Below are 19051 nucleotides of genomic sequence, written 5' to 3' on the forward strand. Positions count from 1 at the left end.
TTGACTGCAGTAAAGAGTCAGAATACTTCCTCCTTTACACAGCTTCACTAACGAAGCGATCCTCGCGAGAACCGGAAGTTGAAACCGGAAGCGATCCTCGCGATCCTCCCAAGACCCGTTTGAGAGGAGAACTTTGAGGAGAACCTGCAGCCAAAGAACTGATATCAGATCAGCCTGACCTCACAACCAGACAGCCGACTCGCGGGAAAGGGAAGTTCCTGGTTCAGAAACTGATCACAAGCACAAAGAGTCACTTTCTGCATCAAACACACAACAAGGAAACACGACAATAGATTCCTGCACGTGTGAGTGCTGTGAATATAATGAACTTTGATTCATTCATTTCATATTTCACATCTTGTCAATCATATTGTACGTAGTCATACCTTATGCATATTCATAAGATATTGTAAAATATTAATATTACAAAGGAGGAGGCTTCAAATAAGCCTCCTGCGGATTCCTGTGACATTTATTTATCTCTGTTATGTTTGTTAATTTTTATTTTCATTGTTTACATTGTAAAATAAACTCATTTACAAATGAAAGCCTCTCCTCTGTGGACCAGTGGTCAGGACTTCCTGTTGATAGGATAAATACACATATATACCTGGATACAGTCACTTTATTTTACTGAATATACTGACACACTTTTACTGAAGGAACATTTATGAATGCACTACTTTTACTATGATAATAACAATAACACATTTTATTTGTATAGCGCTTTAAAAGGTACTCAAAGACACTTTAAGTAAAAACAACAACAATAGAAGTAACTACAATAAAAAAAAATAATAATAATTATAATAATTATATATATATGTATATATATATATATATATACATACATATATATATACATACATATATATATACATATATATATGTATATATATATATATGTATATATATATATATGTATATGTATATATATATATATATGTATATATATATACACATAACAGTCAGGACACGATTCGTGTAGTGGCGTATTCTCACAGTGTGATATAATTTCCTGCAGTAATAATCTGAATACTTCTTCTTGGTTTCCTGGAAACAGTGTCAGAGTGAGAGCTCTGTCACGTGTCTCCGCCTCTGTGCTGCCCTCCTCCTCCGCTAGCTTAGCTTGCTAGCTAGCTGTAGCTCAGGTAAACATGGCCATGTCGCAGGCTCTGTCAGAGGAGGAGTTCCATCGGATGCAGGTGAGATACATACACCCGACAGGTGTTTTTGTCAGTGTGTGTGTGTTTGTTTGTCAGTCACACACACACACACCTGTCGGTGCTGCAGTCAGGTGCAGCATCACTGACAGCGACGTTAGCTCGCTCATGCTAACCGTTAGCAGTCAGTGGTTTGCGGTAATAATAATATCTATATAACAGTAATGTCACGTGATTCTGATCGGATGTATCGATCTGATTGATCACAGACTAATGGAGGCATCTTTGATTGACAGGTTAACGACAGCTCACGCAATAGCTAGCGGCTCAGATTAGCTTAGTTTAGTTTAGCCTCTGAGGAGGAAAAACAAATGGTTCCATGTAGCATGTTAGCTTTCCTGAAGCTAACACTTGTTTGTAGCCGTGAGCTAACATGTTAGCATCCACGAGACAGAGTCACGAGCTCACAGACAGAGGTTTACTGAACAGTTAAGTAGTAAAAGTACACATGATACACACTCTGTGTATGTCACTTATACCACAGAGGTGCTCTGATCCGTTACTGCAGTAAAAGTACGAATACACACTGTAGATGTACTGCACTCTAAACCTTACAGAATGCAGTACAAGTATACAAATGTAGTGAAAGTAATTGATCCTGTGGGTTAGTTTAATCTACATCAATGCTTCATATTCATGGTGATTATATATCATTAACATTCTATAAGAACATCGCGTGTGTGTTCTCAGGCTCAGCTGTTGGAGCTTCGCACTCAGAACTATCAGCTGTCTGATGATCTCAGGAAGAACTCCTCAGGTAAAACACCTGTTTGATGATGATGATGCTGCGTTTTATTTCGTGATTTGATGAATATTAATGATTCATGATGAATATTGGTGATTAATTGATGATTAATTGATCCTTAATGTCGCTGACGGTTTGTTTATAATGGTGTTTGTTTTCAGAGCTCAACGTTCTCCGTCAGAAGAATGTTGTTCTGGAAAAAGATTTAATCAAAGCACAGAAGGTAAACAATGCTTTATTATTATCATTATCGTTATTATTATTATCATTATTATTATTAGTTTCACCTACATTTTGAGGTTTGATGTCTTAATGTTTTAAATTCTCAGATTTAACTCATATTTATCAAATATTGAGTTGATTTCAATGATTTTATTTTGACTTGTTTTTCTTCAGGCGTTGAATAAGAGCAAGAAAGCTCAGGTGAGTTTTCATTCTCTTCTCCTTTCTAATTAATATTCTATTCAATTTCATTATCTAGAATATTTTAGTTTAAACTTTAAATTGTAGTTTCAGTATTTTTCACATTATTATATTTATATGCAAAATACCTGCTTTGATGTGTTATAATTCGAGTGTACTCGTGAATAAATATATCAGCGGATAATGAAGAGTGAGTGCATTCAACGTGCTGCAGGAGGTGGAGGCGCTGCTGGGTGAGAACGAGATGCTTCAGAGTAAACTTCACAGTCAAGAAGAAGACTTCAGACTACAGAACAGCACGCTGATGACGGAGCTCTCCAAGGTACCGCCCACCTGGTACACTGTTTACCTGACGTGGTGCGTTCAGGAACACTGCAACATGAAGTCCTTCATCTCTATGAAACGGAACCATCACGACTAGAAGTGGAGAGAATAGAACATGTCTTTGGTGGAGTTAATGAACACAGTTAATAACAAAACAAGTTACATTTCTTTGATTTCTGACGGAAGCATTCGTCACACATGATGTGTTCAAGGACCGTTGGAAAGATGAACATCCTTTCACATCTCTTGGCTGAGATAAACGATGTGAATTCTGTCCCGTTTGTTTCCAGCTGTGTACGCAGATCGAACAGCTGGAACAGGAGAACCAGGGCCTGAAGGAAGGAGGAGGAGCTTCATCATCAAACTCCGCCTCCAGTCCCGTAGACGGAGAGCTGCTCCGCCTGCAGGCCGAAAACTCCGCCCTCCAGAAGAAGATGAAAGGTGAGCTGTGATTGGCTGCCGGTGGGGCAGGTGACCACACCTCAGGCTCAAGAACAGAATCAAACGGGTGTAAAATGCCTCCTCAGTGTTTCTATTCACTTTATGAGTTGAGGAACAGAACATTTCATCTGAAACTATTTTGATGATTGATTTATTATTTTTTGTAATTTTTCAAGCAAAAAAAAGCCAAAAACAAAACGCGTTGTCTCAGTAAACAATTTGATATGTTTTGCACTGTTGGTTAAATAAAACAATCTTAATATATTTGATATATTTTGAATATATAACAGAATAGTTAGTTGCTGTCCCGTTCTTCCTTTTAAAGGTTCAATTTCTAACTTTTCCACATTAAAATGTCTAAAAATGTAACTATCACAAATATTTCCAGATAAATCAGTTTTATTGAGGTGTGTTCAGTGTTTAGTAAATACATAAAACAATACATAGATGGATGGATTGTTTGATGGATGGATTGATGGATTGATGGATGGATTGATGGATGGATTGATTGATGGATGGATTGATTGATGGATGGATAAATAGATGGATGGATTGATTGATGGATGGATAAATAGATGGATGGATTGATGGATGGATAAATAGATGGATGGATTGATTGATGGATGGATAAATAGATGGATGGATGGATGGATTGATGGATTGTTTGATGGATGGATGGATTGATGGATGGATTGATGGATGGATTGTTTGATGGATATCGGGATGATAGATGGATGACTGATTTCTCTCCTCAGTCCTTCAGGAACGCGACGACAAGTCCAACCAGAGCGTTACCACGGAGACGGGCGGTTCGGCTGGCGCCAACGGAGTCTCTGATGTCACGGGGAGAGGGGCGGAGCCTGCAGCCGAGGGAGCCAATGAGAGACTGGAACAGGTGACAGTCTCTTCAACAAATATTTATTTGTAATTTATTTAGATATCATTCCTTTTTATCTTCATGTTATGTGATTAAAAACCATAAATAAATGTTTAACATGTTCTTCATGTCGTGTTTAGAGTCCAGAGTATTATTATTCACGGCTTTAATGAACAACAACAGTGAGATTATTGGAGATCGTCGGTAGATGATGTAGCAGCATTGATGACTTAAAGAAGAAACATAATATTATTCTTCTATTTGTTCAGTGATTTATTCAGTGTTTTTAGTTTGGATTAAATCTTTGGAATCCTCACATTGAGCGTTGAACATTAAAAACAAAAATATCCATCACTAATATCTGCTCCTTATGTTGTGTTTAACATGATTATCTGTTAATATCACTTTAATGTGAGCAGGCAGACGGCGGATGAAGACGTGTGAGACTTATAATCAGGATGTAATCTGCAGCTGATTGGAGGAGGAACAGCAGAAACATGTATTCTAGAGATTGTTTAAAATCACCTGATTGTTTCTATTCACGTGTTTTCAACTCTGTCTGCAGACGGAGGCTCAGCTGGAACTCTCAGAGAAGCAGCTTCATGGTGAGTTCATGTGTTCACATTCATTCGACTCAAAGGAGAACTCCTGTCCTCTCGTGATCTGAGTAAAACTGAAAGCCTCCACCTGCTTTAATGTGTGCGTTTGAGCTTCCTTGATTTCCAAGCAGTGATACTGAAATACTTCGTAGTACTTAAATACTTTTACAGTTGACCAGTGAAGCTTTTGAGTTCCACATAGAAACAAACAGGACTTCTTCTCCAGAGGTCACTAGAAGCTGATTTCTGCTGACTGCGGGTGAATTCACTGAAGGATTGTTTCCTCTAAACCTGCAGAAATACGACGAGAGTAAAGGTTCCTCTCAAGGTTCCTCTCAAGGTTCCTCTCAAGGTTCCTTAAATGTTCCTCTCAAGGTTCCTTAAAGGTTCCTCTCAAGGTTCCTCTAAAGGTTCCTTAAAGGTTCCTCTCAAGGTTCCTTAAAGGTCCCTCTCAAGGTTCCTTAAAGGTCCCTCTCAAGGTTCCTCTAAAGGTTCCTCTCAAGGTTCCTTAAAGGTTCCTCTCAAGGTTCCTCTAAAGGTTCCTCTCAAGGTTCCTTAAAGGTCCCTCTAAAGGTTCCTCTAAAGGTTCCTCTCAAGGTTCCTCTAAAGGTTCCTCAAAAGGTCCCTCTCAAGGTTCCTCTCAAGGTTCCTTAAATGTTCCTCTCAAGGTTCCTTAAAGGTTCCTCTAAAGGTTCCTCTCAAGGTTCCTTAAAGGTCCCTCTCAAGGTTCCTCTAAAGGTTCCTCTCAAGGTTCCTCTAAAGGTTCCTCTCAAGGTTCCTTAAATGTTCCTCTCAAGGTTCCTCTCAAGGTTCCTTAAAGGTTCCTCTAAAGGTTCCTGTCAAGGTTCCTCTAAAGGTTCCTTAAAGGTCCCTCTCAAGGTTCCTCTAAAGGTTCCTCTCAAGGTTCCTTAAAGGTTCCTCTCAAGGTTCCTTAAAGGTTCCTCTCAAGGTTCCTTAAATGTTCCTCTCAAGGTTCCTTAAAGGTTCCTCTAAAGGTTCCTTAAAGGTTCCTGTCAAGGTTCCTCTAAAGGTTCCTTAAAGGTCCCTCTCAAGGTTCCTCTAAAGGTTCCTCTCAAGGTTCCTCTAAAGGTTCCTTAAAGGTTCCTCTAAAGGTTCCTCTCAAGGTTCCTTAAAGGTTCCTCTAAAGGTTCCTTAAAGGTTCCTGTCAAGGGTCCTCTAAAGGTTCCTTAAAGGTTCCTCTCAAGGTTCCTCTAAAGCTGTTACCATTTACATGATTCATCTAAAGCATGCCGACAATTATTACAGAGACATAAAGATCCAGTCTGGTTTTGACTTGTACTCCTAGTGACCGATGTAACACACGTAAACCCAGCAGTGTGACATAATACGTGTTTATCAATGAGTGTTTCTGTGGATTGTGTCTTTTATTTGAGGACTAACTGACGGTGAAGTTGCAGCTTTGCTTTGTTAAAGTGTAGAGCAGCTAGCTGGATGAGGACAGACACACACTACCAGCTGACCAGTGCACATAAACGATTATCTGTTATCTGTTATGTATTATCTGTTATCTGTTATGTATTATCTGTTATCTGTTATGTATTATCTGTTATCTGCTGAGGCTCCTGAATGAGGTATTTCCTGACAGAGCTGTAAAGACTCTTTAAACCTGTAGACGATGTTTGTATCAGTGAACTCAGCCGGTGATGACGTCATTCTCTGGTTTCACTTCGTCTAAACGAATGAAGAGCAGATGTCTGAGAGAAGGTCCTTAAAGCCACAAATACTATATGTAAAACAAAGTACATCTATACATATATACATATAGTGTAGAAGAAACCATGAAGCTGTTGGTTCTCTTTAGAACATGAGCTAGTGGTGCTCTTCTGCCTCTAGTGGCTGAAACGAGTATTACAACAACCAAAAGAAAGGAATCAGGAGTTACAGGTTTTTATTTGACCCGTCATAAACACTCGAGACCAGAATCGTCTCACTTGGCTAACAAAGGTTTGTTCCACCAATTCGTTAAAACCGACCTGAATGAGAGAAGCTGCAGCGTAGAGATGAACACGCCGTCAGTGAACGCGTCACAGTTGATGTTTGACTTTGCTGCTTAGCCAGAAAACAAACAAACACCCAGACTGGGATGTGGTCCGCTAGGAGCCGGTCTAGTGTGGGTCTGTCCTAACAGACTGCCCCCCTGCTGTGTGCGGCGCCCCCTTTAGGCCGGTCAGAGAAGAGCGTAGAGGTTGTAGCTAAGCAGGCAGCGATAGGCTGGTCGGCTCTCTGTCCAATAACTCACTGCTTTGGACCAGAGATGGAGATGAAACTGAACACGGAGCAGGAGGAGAAGAGGCTGCTGAGGGAGAGGGTCCACACGCTGGAGGTACACACACACACACACCTGAGGGAGAGGGTCCACACGCTGGAGGTACACACACACACACACACACACACACACACACACCTGAGGGAGAGGGTCCACACGCTGGAGGTACACACACACACACACATACACACCTGAGGGAGAGGGTCCACACGCTGGAGGTACACACACACACACACCTGAGGGAGAGGCTCCACACGCTGGAGGTACACACACACACACACACCTGAGGGAGAGGCTCCACACGCTGGAGGTACACACACACACACCTGAGGGAGAGGGTCCACACGCTGGAGGTACACACACACACACACACACCTGAGGGAGAGGGTCCACACGCTGGAGGTACACACACACACACACACACACCTGAGGGAGAGGGTCCACACGCTGGAGGTACACACACACACACACCTGAGGGAGAGGGTCCACACGCTGGAGGTACACACACACACACACACACACCTGAGGGAGAGGGTCCACACGCTGGAGGTCCACACACACACACACACACACCTGAGGGACAGGCTCCACACGCTGGAGGTCCACACACACACACACACACCTGAGGGAGAGGGTCCACACGCTGGAGGTACACACACACACACACACCTGAGGGAGAGGCTCCACACGCTGGAGGTACACACACACACACCTGAGGGAGAGGGTCCACACGCTGGAGGTACACACACACACACACACACCTGAGGGAGAGGGTCCACACGCTGGAGGTACACACACACACACACACACACCTGAGGGAGAGGGTCCACACGCTGGAGGTACACACACACACACACCTGAGGGAGAGGGTCCACACGCTGGAGGTACACACACACACACACACACACCTGAGGGAGAGGGTCCACACGCTGGAGGTCCACACACACACACACACACACCTGAGGGACAGGCTCCACACGCTGGAGGTCCACACACACACACACACACACACACACACACCTGAGGGAGAGGCTCCACACGCTGGAGGTCCACACACACACTTTACATGCAACATGTTTATTGTTCTTAAAGGTTTCGTTCTGTTGACTCTGTTTGTCTCTGTCTGTCTTCAGGCGTCCAAACAGGCTGAAATCACCAAACTGCAGGAAGAGATTACAAAGGTAAAGTTTTATTGATCGACTGAAAGGATTTTATCACTTTAAAGATTATGAACAACTTTTTAAAAACACTGTTGAACATTAAATGAGTCAATATTGTTTGTTCAGTATAAATATATTTATAAAATATATAATAATTTAATGATGATTTCCTGTCTCTCTGTCTGTCTGTCTCTCTCTCTGTGTCTGTCTCTCTCTGTGTCTGTCTCTCTCTCTCTGTCTCTCTCGCTCTGTCTCTCTCTCTCTCTCTGTGTCTCTCTCTGTCTCTCTCTCTCTCTGTGTCTGTCTCTCTGTCTCTCTCTCTCTCTCTCTCTGTGTCTCTCTCTGTGTCTGTCTCTCTCTCTGTCTCTCTCTCTGTGTGTGTCTCTCTCTGTCTGTCTGTCTGTCTCTCTCTGTCTCTCTCTCTGTCTGTCTGTCTGTCTGTCTGTCTGTCTGTCTGTCTGTCTGTCTGTCTGTCTGTCTGTCTGTCTGTCTGTCTGTCTGTCTGTCTGTCTGTCTGTCTCTCTGTCTGTCTCTCCAGCTGTCTGACAGGTTAAAGAAGAAGCAGGAGAGGTGAGACATCTACAGAATAATGAGAACAGAGTATTTGTACATGATGATGTGAGACGTTCCAGTTAAAGTAGAAACTTCACAACAAGTTTGTTTCTGTTTTGTAGTTTTCAGCGTCTGCAGGGAGAGAAGGAGGCTCTGTACAACGACAGCAGGTCAGAACTCTGCTGATACTACTAATAGTACTACTGATACTGATACTGTGACTTCTACTACCACGAGTAATACTACTATTGATACTATTACAGCTGCTGCTCTCTTTATTATAATGCTACTGTTGACACCATTAATGCTCCTCACAGCTAATATGTGCAACTCGTGGTACTACTGCCTCTGTGTGTTGTGTTGTACATCAGATGTTGACGTGTTGTTGTTTGTTGTTTGCGTCTCTGCAGGACGAAGATCGATGAGATCAACCAAAGAAAAGAGGAGGAGCTTAAGGCCACGAACATCCGCATCCAGAAACTACAGTCGGACGTCGTGGCAGCCAATCAGGTCTCAGTGACACCGAGAAGTACTCTGATCTATTACTGAAGTAAAAGTAGTAGTACCACAAAGTACTTAATAATAATAATGTAGAATACTATATATTATACAATTGTCTTATAATTATTGATGCAATCAGGTGTTCATCATCATTTCAAAATAAAAAGATTTCCTCACCAGCGAGTTAAAAACAAAAAAATTAAACTGCTCATAATTCACAATTTATATTTATTTTATATTTATGTAAACAAACAACTGGATTTATTCAAGTTTCTCATCAAAAACTTTACTTTAATCTTGTAAATTACTACATTTAAACATGATATCGTTATAATTTACCTTCGCGTAATACTCATTCGTACTGAAGAGCTTGAACGCATCACAGTATTACTCAATGGAACCTCTGTTAGCGTTAGCCGTTAGCTTAGTTTTTCAGCCAAGCAGCACTGTGCTGCCCACCTGCTGCTAGCAGCTAACCGCTAACGTTAACTAGCTCTCCAACTGCCGATTGCGACACAGATGTCTTGTGCACGATGTAGCGTCATCAGAGAGAAACTAGATCTCGTATTAATAATCTGAAATCACATAGTCTGACAAGTAACTGAAGATATCAGATAAATACAGTGAAGAATAAGAAGTAATAAAGTAGTATGAAATATAGATGCTCAATTAAAGTACAAGTACCTCAAAGAAATAGTGTGACTGACGTTGTGTGTTTTGTGTTTTTAGACAACAGCCGAGCTGAGAGAGCAGCTGCAGAGCAAAGAGAAGGAACATGAGCTGGCTCTGCACACCTTGAGGGATCAGGTAACACACACACACACACACACACACACACACACACACACACACACACACACACACACACACACACACACACAATCAGGAAACAGGAAGAGGGCGTTAACAGAAGGAAACATCTGAAGAGAAAGAAAGACCCTCAACGTAGTCCTACTAAGTGTAGTGAAGTACATTTACATCCAGACAGCGTGTTCTTTCTCTCCTCACACATTTGTTCATCATGAAGCTGCAATATTGGCTCCAAACAAGTGTGAAAAACCCATTTTCCGCAACAAGGCTGAGGAGGAGACGAGGAAACAGAGTGAGAGACGAGGAACTAAAAACTGACGACTTCAGGGTTTCCTGCTCTGCTCTTTCACTTGAACATATTTCTCTGCCAAAGTGATTCAGTCATGAAAACTTCATTTATATTCACAAGGGCTGCACAGTATCCAGTCACGTGTTGAGAAGAAGAGCTGGAAAAACAAAAGTCAGACGGAACCAACATTCCAGCTTTAAATCCGTCGAAAAAAAAGCACCTTAAATCAAACGCGTAGGAGCATTTTTACAAGATGGACGTCTAGTTTTATAAAAGCGTGATGTTGAAAAGCTGAACATGTTCCACTCTCTTCAAGATGATCATCCACCCCATTATGCATGATGACCGTTACACGATAGAACTAACTGGACACGGTCGATGATGATAAAGAAACTTCTCTAGTTCGTTATATTACAAATATTCTGATTAATAGTTGCAGAAACTGTGAAACCGTGATATTTTCCTCCGACAATAATTGTTTATTGTTTAACCAAATCTTCCTTTTGTTTTTAATGAATTGATCAGGAACAGTCTGTTGTTGGTCGGCTGTTCATGCAGAGACTCTGAGTGATCGATGTTCCATCAGACTGACTCTTGTCGATGCGTCGGGGAAAATAAGATCCGTGCAAAGTTTCATCGAGTAATGGCGATACATTGCGCAGCCCTTTATTCAAAAAGTAAAATAAATCACTGATAAAAGAAGATGTATGTTTTCAGTGTCACTTTGGCAGTTAAAGCCTGGTGTGTTTCTGCCTGCTGCTCTCTGTGTTTCTGACTTTATCCTGCTCTTGTCCTCTGCTCTTTCTTCTTCTTGTCATTTTGGCTGTACTGTTCTCAATCTTCTTCGGTTGGTTCACGTTCTTTGTTTTTCTTGCCTTTTGTATTTGTTTGTTTTATTTCCGGTACTCTTTGCGGGTGTCTTTCTGGGCTGGTCTATCTGCTGCCCCCTGCCTGTGGTGCGTCGGTACTGCAGGTAGCCAATCAGAGTGCAATCAGTCAGGAACAGGTGGACAACATCCTGCAGGAGAACGATGCTCTGAGGACAAACCTAGCTGCTCTAGAACAGGTAATACACAGAGAGAACATCACGTAGAACCATAACACTATGTCTACTCCAAGGACTAACCTCGCTGCTCTAGAACAGGTAATACACCTGGAGAACATCACGTAGAACCATAACACTGTCTACTCCAAGGACTAACCTCGCTGCTCTAGAACAGGTAATACACCTGGAGAACATCACGTAGAACCAGAACACTATGTCTACTCCAAGGACTAACCTAGCTGCTCTAGAACAGGTAATACACCTAGAGAACATCACGTAGAACCATAACACTACGTCTACTCCAAGGACTAACCTAGCTGCTCTAGAACAGGGAATACACCTGGAGAACATCACGTAGAACCAGAACACTGTCTACTCCAGGGACTAACTTAGCTGCTCTAGAACAGGTAATACACCAAGAGAACATCACGTAGAACCAGAACACTGTCTACTCCAGGGACTAACTTAGCTGCTCGAGAACAGGTAATACACCTAGAGAACATCACGTAGAACCAGTACACTACGTCTACTCCAAGGACTAACCTCGCTGCTCTAGAATAGGTAACACACCGAGCGGACATCACGTAGAACCATAACACTATGTCTACTCCAAGGACTAACCTCGCTGCTCTAGAACAGGTAATACACCTAGAGAACATCGCGTAGAACCATAACACTACGTCTACTCCAAGGACTAACTTGGCTGCTCTCGAACAGGTAATACACCTAGAGAACATCACGTAGAACCACAACACTACGTCTACTCCAAGGACTAACTTGGCTGCTCTAGAACAGGTAATACACCTGGAGAACATCATCCGGTAGTTTAATCCCCAAACACTGTTCTGTAGACTAACCCAGCTGCCATAAACAGGACATATACCTGGAGAACATTACATAGAACCATAACAAAATGTCATCTACAACCTCAACGTTGAATATAGAACCTTAATGCTGGACCATTGGTTTAAAGAATAACACAGTAACCCTAGAACAGGTGCAGCATATAAATAGCTGGAACCTAGATGCTTCACACCCGATAATACATCTGGAGAACATATCTCATGATTTAAGGTCTGTGAACTAAGCTAGCTGCTATAAAACGGGTACATCTAGAACATTACATCTCGAACCCCAACCGTACAACAGTGTTTTAAAAAATAAATACGTTGCTACAGAAGTTGTATTAGACTTGATTTGACGGATTTATGCAATCTGTCTTTCAGGAATATTATCTAGAACCCATTTTACATCTAAAACATTAGCTTCCCCTAATGTTTCACTACTCAGACGCTTGGATTCTAAACAGAATTTTCTAGAACACCTTACCCAGTTTGGACCTGTACCCCCATCTTGCAGGAGAACCGAGCTCTGAGGACTAATCTGTGCACTCTTGAACAGGTAATTATATCTCAGATCCAACCTAGAACCCTTGTCTGGAACCTTAACCTTAGATTGATGGTCTGAAACCAATGTAGGCCTCAGTGACCTGCCACTTTTGTCAAATTTGCTTTAAAACCTTCATCATTAAATCGCATTTCTAAAGTTTCACGTCATGTTGCCTCTTTAACTCTAAACTGATGTTAGCATGCTAACGTTAGCTCTTTTACGTCAGCTTCACATCTGTAATGTTACGTGTCCACAGAGGCCTTTTTGGACGTGAATGCAGCCTTTCGCCTGAATATTTAGAGAGAACTAAACTACAACTAGTTTGTGAGATGCAACCTGTTTTTAATTTGATGATGCCTAAAACTCAACTTAAACTGAGCCAGTCCTTAAACAGTAACCCGACATCTAGAGAACTGGTAGAACCTCAACTAGAACCTGTGTATGTTCTCCGAGTCATTCATGTCCTTCTCATCTGCTTGATACTATGTTACTACGTTACTCGTAGAATCAATCGTTTTTTTATTCGCCTCATTCGCTTCATTCACACTGGAGAGGGGGCGTGGCTTAACTCCATGGAGGCCGTTATCAACTGAGCCCTTTATTTCCTGCATCAACATGGAAGAACCTGTATCTCTGCTCAGTACTTGTTGTAGAAGTCCCAGAGATCCAGAGGAACTAAACGCCTTCTTGTCTGGTTCATGACATCATGTGGAGGAGTTCTCACTGTGTCTAGTGAGACGCAAGTCAGCTGGTTTACTTCAGCTGTATGAACCAAAATACACAGATTTTACTTTGATCTCAATAAACTGATACAAAAGATGCTGAAATATCTACACGATGATGATGATGATTTGTAAAAAGTCTGAATTCATGTTTTGTTAGTTCTCTCCTCAAGACGATAAGTAAACAACCTTTAAAATGTTTGTTTTCTGAATGGAGTCTGGTTCTATCGTGCTATGCTAAGCTAACATTGTAGCAGCTCATCAACACTCAACATAACGTCATCTAGACGTAAATACAGCAGAGTAGTTTGTACCTGGTTTATTATACACATACATGGATACTCATAGTTTGGTCTCTACTCATAGTTTGGTCTCTACTCATAGTTTGGTCTCTACTCATAGTTTGGGCTCGACTCATAGTTTGGGCTCGACTCATAGTTTGGGCTTGACTCATAGTTTGGGCTCTACTCATAGTTTGGTCTCGACTCATAGTTTGGGCTCGACTCATAGTTTGGGCTCTACTCATAGTTTGGGCTCGACTCATAGTTTGGTCTCGACTCATAGTTTGGGCTCGACTCATAGTTTGGTCTCTACTCATAGTTTGGTCTCTACTCATAGTTTGGGCTCTACTCATAGTTTGGTCTCTACTCATAGTTTGGTCTCTACTCATAGTTTGGTCTCTACTCATAGTTTGGGCTCTACTCATAGTTTGGGCTCTACTCATAGTTTGGGCTCTACTCATAGTTTGGTCTCTACTCATAGTTTGGTCTCTACTCATAGTTTGGGCTCTACTCATAGTTTGGGCTCGACTCATAGTTTGGGCTCTACTCATAGTTTGGGCTCTACTCATAGTTTGGGCTCGACTCATAGTTTGGGCTCGACTCATAGTTTGGGCTCTACTCATAGTTTGGGCTCGACTCATAGTTTGGGCTCTACTCATAGTTTGGGCTCGACTCATAGTTTGGGCTCGACTCATAGTTTGGGCTCTACTCATAGTTTGGGCTCGACTCATATGAGGTATCGTAGAGCTCTGGTGAACACAGTAATACCATGAATCCATCAGTAAAACCATGAATCCATCAATCATCTCCATCACCACAACTCTGCACTAGCAGGTGGTCATTTAAACACAAAGAAACATGAGTAACTTAAGTCGTTGTTGTTGTCGTTGTCGTGGTGCAGATCCAGACGGTGAAGACGCAGGAGATGAATCTCCTCCGTGAGCAGCAGGAGGCGCTGACGCTGGAGCTGCAGCAGAGACGAGCTGAACAGGAGAACATGTTGGCTCAGAGGGACGACCTGGACTCCCAGCTGCAGGTAACACACACACACACACACACACACACACACACACACACACACACACACACACACACACATAAACACCACACAGGTGATACAGATGCTACTGTGTAGAATGAATGACGTCTCATTTGACAAAACGTTTCCTCAGTTTTTCTTCTTCCATGTGTCTCTTCCTCGTGTCCTCAGTGAGAGGGGACGAGGACACAAGGAAACAAGGAGGTAGTGAGAAGGGAAGTGAGATCTTTACTTCTTCTTCTCTCCTTCAGGAGTCGAGTTTTGCCAACAGCAAGTTGTTGGAGCAGTTAACGGAAGAAGGACAAGAGAAGGAGAAGCTGCTGAGAGACCTGGAGGAGGCCAAGAAGGTACACACACACACATACCATGCCCACGTACACAAACACACACGCACACACACACCATGCCCACGTATACACACACACACACACACACACACACACCATGCCCACGTATACACACACACACACACACACACACACACACACCATGCCCACGTATACACACACGCACACACACACACCATGCCGACGTATACACAAACACACACGCACACACACACCATGCCCACGTATACACACACGCACACACACACACCATGCCCACGTACACACACACACACACACACACACACACACCATGCCCACGTATACACAAACACACACGCACACACACACACACACCATGCCCACGTATACACACACGCACACACACACACGCACCATGCCCACGTATACACACACACACACACACACACATGTTTATGGTGTGTGGGTGTGTGTGTGTTTATGGTGTGTGTTTATGGTGTGTGTGTGTGTGTGTGCACAGACAGCAGAGAAGAGGAAGACCATGTTAGATGACTTGGCCATGCAGCTGAACCAGGAGAAGTCTGACCAGAAGGAGGCGCTGTCAGACCTCAAGCTGCAGCACGAGAAGGAGGTGAGAGATTCCTCATCACATCTTAGTTCTTGTATCCTGGGTTAATATATATATTGTGGCAGCCGGAGGGGCAACCTCAGAGGAGAAGTGGTAGAGGGACGATATTGCCGGACATGGAGGCGGAGCCCCATGTCAGGGAGTGGAAAAGAGCGCCAAACCACCATCAGCCCAAACAAGCAACACCTGAGGAGGAGAGCCGAGGGAGCGACCACACCCTATCGGAGGAGGAGGAGGGGACTATAAAAGGGCCCCGGACACAGGAAACGAGGAGAGAGTAGGAGTGGAAAGAGACGGAGACACAGCAAACGCATTGGAGACAACTGGCTTACCCCTTGATCACCCTGGAACGTCTGACTACCCGCCCGGCTCCCGACCCCTGCCTGTACGACTACCCTGCTCCTGCCCGCGCCCTGGACCGTATGAGGAATACCCGTTGTGCACCGAACCGTGGAAGTGAACCCCGACCATCCCTCTGGAAAGCGGACAGTGTATTGTTGAGTGTCTATCCTACCTCTATCCACTCTCTATCTTCAGTAAAAACCTCACTTGCACCATTTATCTACCGACTGGTTGTGTTTATTGGTCCGTGTTGTCGTGAAACCCCCTTGCCACCCCGGGGGCTGTCACAATTTGGTGGAGAACGTGGGCACAGTCCGGTTCTGGCAACACTGACCGATAGACCGACCAACCCAGTAAGCATGGCCACCCCGGTGCCATTTCAAGAGCTGCTAGCGGGGCTAATCGCTAGCAACCAGGAAACCCAAAAACGCCACGAACAAGCCATGCAAGTACAAATGCAAATCCTCCAAGCACAGCAGCAACAACAATACCAACAGCAAGTACACATGGAGCAGTATATGGCGGTACAAACCGAACGCGCGGAGGCGATGCAAAGCGACATCAAGGGCATGTTACAGACACAACAGGAGCAACGTACCGTGGAGAAAGCCAACCCAGCGCGCTTCCTTCTCAAGCAGACGGCAGCTGACGATGTGGAAATATTTTTTCAGATATTCCAGACAACGGCACTCCGGGAAAAATGGCCAGAAGAGCACTGGGCTGAGTTGATAGCCCCCTTTTTGATCAACGAAACGCAAGTAACGTATCAGGACTTAGAGCGCGCTGGAAAAGTTGACTTCCGGGTGTTGAAAGCGGAAGCGTTACAGCGATGCGGGGTCACGCTGGTACTAAAGGCACAACGATTTCATGAATGGACATATGACACCTCCCTTTCTCCGCGAGCCCAGATGCATGAGATCAAGAGGATTACGACGGCCTGGCTGCACGCAGAGCCCACCGAGGTGTCGCCCACCGATCGTGTCGTCATGGACAAATTCCTCAGATCCCTCCCGTATGAGGCAAAAAAATTGGCCGGCCAGAGAAACCCCCGCAACCTCGAGGAACTGGTAGAGATCATGGAGGGTTACCACGCAGCACAAGCGTTAGTGCGTGGGGGAAGAAACCCGAAAGTGGAGGGGTCCACCCGCAAAGAAAAGATGAGAACGGAGGAAACTACCTATGTGTCTCCCTCCTTTCCCCCAGGCTTTCCCCGACGTCGGCCGGCGGGTGGACCGGAAGAGAGGAGGTGCTACCACTGCGGCGAGATCGGGCACATCGCATGGGAATGTCCTCACCGCCAGGACGCACCCATGACCACGGCCAGTGAGGGGAGTCGCCCATGCGGACTGATTACCGGATGCTGGGCCACTCACGAGGACCTCATGCCCCTCACCCCGGTCAAAGTAAACGGCCGCGACGCCTCCGCGATGGTGGATTCCGGGAGCGCGATTACCTTGGTGAGACCTACGTTTGCTCAGTACCCGCTCCTAACCGGCACCCGAGCGGTCACGTGCATCCATGGGGAGACCCGCGAATACCCCACCACCGCCCTCGAAATATACACGACGAGGGGTAGATACGTCGGCACTGCAGGAGTAGTGGAAGGACTCCCCGTAGAGGTGCTGGTCGGCCGAGACCTGCCCGTGTTCCAGGAGCTGTGGCGCAGCCTGGTGGTGAAACCAGGTACGACCCCTCACCGAAAGTCCAAGAAGAAAGCCATCTGTGGGCTGGGGGAGGAGATCTCCACCGATCCCCTATCGGAAGGAGTCGCCAGTGCCGTGGCCCGGGCGTTGGTGGAGGCCACCCAACCCAACCCCGAGGACGTATATGCCACAGCCGTCGAGAACGACGGACCCTCCAGCCCCAGTGAGCCCGAAGGAGAGGCGCCACCCATCCCCGAGGAGGCAGATACCCCCTCCCTCGAAGAAGAGGAGCTGGCCGGGCTGTTCCCCCAGGACCCGGAGGAGCCCATCTTACCCGGGCCCCTCACAGGGAGGTTTGGGACGGCCCAGTTGGAGGACCCCAACCTAGCCCACGCCCTTCGGCAGGTGGCCGCCGTAGACGGACGACCACTGGACGGGGTAAGAGACCTCCCTCCCACACATTTCTCCATTTATAACGGGCTCCTCTACCAGGTAGTAATAAAGGACGGGGCCCCCCTCAGGTTGTTACTGGTACCACGTCCTTTCATACCCTCTGTCCTCCAGTTAGCCCACTCCCATATCTTAGGTGCCCATCTAGGAGTGGAGAAAACCCTGGAAAGGGTGAGGGCCAGGTTCCACTGGCCCGGAATAAAAAAAGCCGTGGAGGATTACTGCCGGAGCTGCCCCGAATGTCAACAAGTGGCCCCACAACCCCATCACAGAAACCCGCTGGTGCCCCTGCCGATCATCACCGTCCCCTTCAGCAGGATCGGGATGGACCTAGTGGGGCCCCTACCCAAGACCAACCGGGGACACAGGTACATCCTGGTGATAGTGGATTACGCCACCCGGTATCCCGAAGCCATTCCCCTACGCTCTATGGCCACCAAGGGCATTGCAAGGGAGCTGGTGATGTTGTTTTCCAGGGTCGGAATACCGGAGGAGATTCTCACCGACCAAGGAACCCCGTTCATGTCTAGGATCATGAAGGATCTGTGTGGCATGCTGAAGGTGACCCAACTGAGGACGTCGGTGTATCACCCCCAAACGGACGGACTAGTAGAACGATTCAACCAGACACTGAAGAAAATGTTGAAAAAAACCATGGACCAGGACGGGAAGAATTGGGACCAACTGCTACCCTTCCTGATGTTCTCCATCAGAGAGGTGCCCCAGGCATCTACCGGATTCTCGCCCTTCGAGCTCCTGTACGGTCGACGACCCCGGGGGCTACTCGACCTGGCCAAAGAAGCCTGGGAACACCAACCCTCCCCCTACCGCACCATGGTGGACCACGTCGAGGAGATGAGGGTGAGGATGGCATCCCTCTGGCCCATCGTCCGAGAACACATGGCCGAGGCACAGGCGGCCCAAGCCCGCGTGTACAACCGGGGAACCCAACCCCGAGTGTTTAACCCAGGGG

At 45.2% G+C, this 19051-nt stretch overlaps 1 protein-coding gene across 3 annotated transcripts in view; it reads left to right on the forward strand.

Moving 5' to 3' along the window:
- The first annotated feature begins 1068 nt into the window (after positions 1–1068).
- Positions 1069–19051, forward strand: part of gripap1 (GRIP1 associated protein 1) — a 34897-nt gene continuing 16914 nt past the window's right edge. Inside the window, exons 1-18 of one of the 3 annotated variants that reach the window (XM_079274069.1) lie at positions 1069–1205; positions 1914–1980; positions 2130–2191; positions 2365–2391; positions 2606–2713; positions 3006–3156; positions 3912–4051; positions 4599–4638; positions 6816–6976; positions 8053–8100; positions 8618–8649; positions 8754–8801; positions 9042–9141; positions 9862–9939; positions 11205–11297; positions 14570–14704; positions 14959–15054; positions 15536–15646. In XM_079274069.1, coding sequence (XP_079130195.1) covers positions 1158–1205; positions 1914–1980; positions 2130–2191; positions 2365–2391; positions 2606–2713; positions 3006–3156; positions 3912–4051; positions 4599–4638; positions 6816–6976; positions 8053–8100; positions 8618–8649; positions 8754–8801; positions 9042–9141; positions 9862–9939; positions 11205–11297; positions 14570–14704; positions 14959–15054; positions 15536–15646 — 1545 coding nt within the window. In that variant the 5' untranslated portion in view covers positions 1069–1157. The remainder of the gene's footprint in view (positions 1206–1913; positions 1981–2129; positions 2192–2364; positions 2392–2605; positions 2714–3005; positions 3157–3911; positions 4052–4598; positions 4639–6815; positions 6977–8052; positions 8101–8617; positions 8650–8753; positions 8802–9041; positions 9142–9861; positions 9940–11204; positions 11298–14569; positions 14705–14958; positions 15055–15535; positions 15647–19051) is intronic. The other 2 variants (XM_079274070.1, XM_079274071.1) reach the window with 2 other exon arrangements.

This window comes from Melanostigma gelatinosum, assembly GCF_949748355.1.
Source record: "Melanostigma gelatinosum genome assembly, chromosome: 8".
Taxonomy (NCBI): domain Eukaryota; kingdom Metazoa; phylum Chordata; class Actinopteri; order Perciformes; family Zoarcidae; genus Melanostigma; species Melanostigma gelatinosum.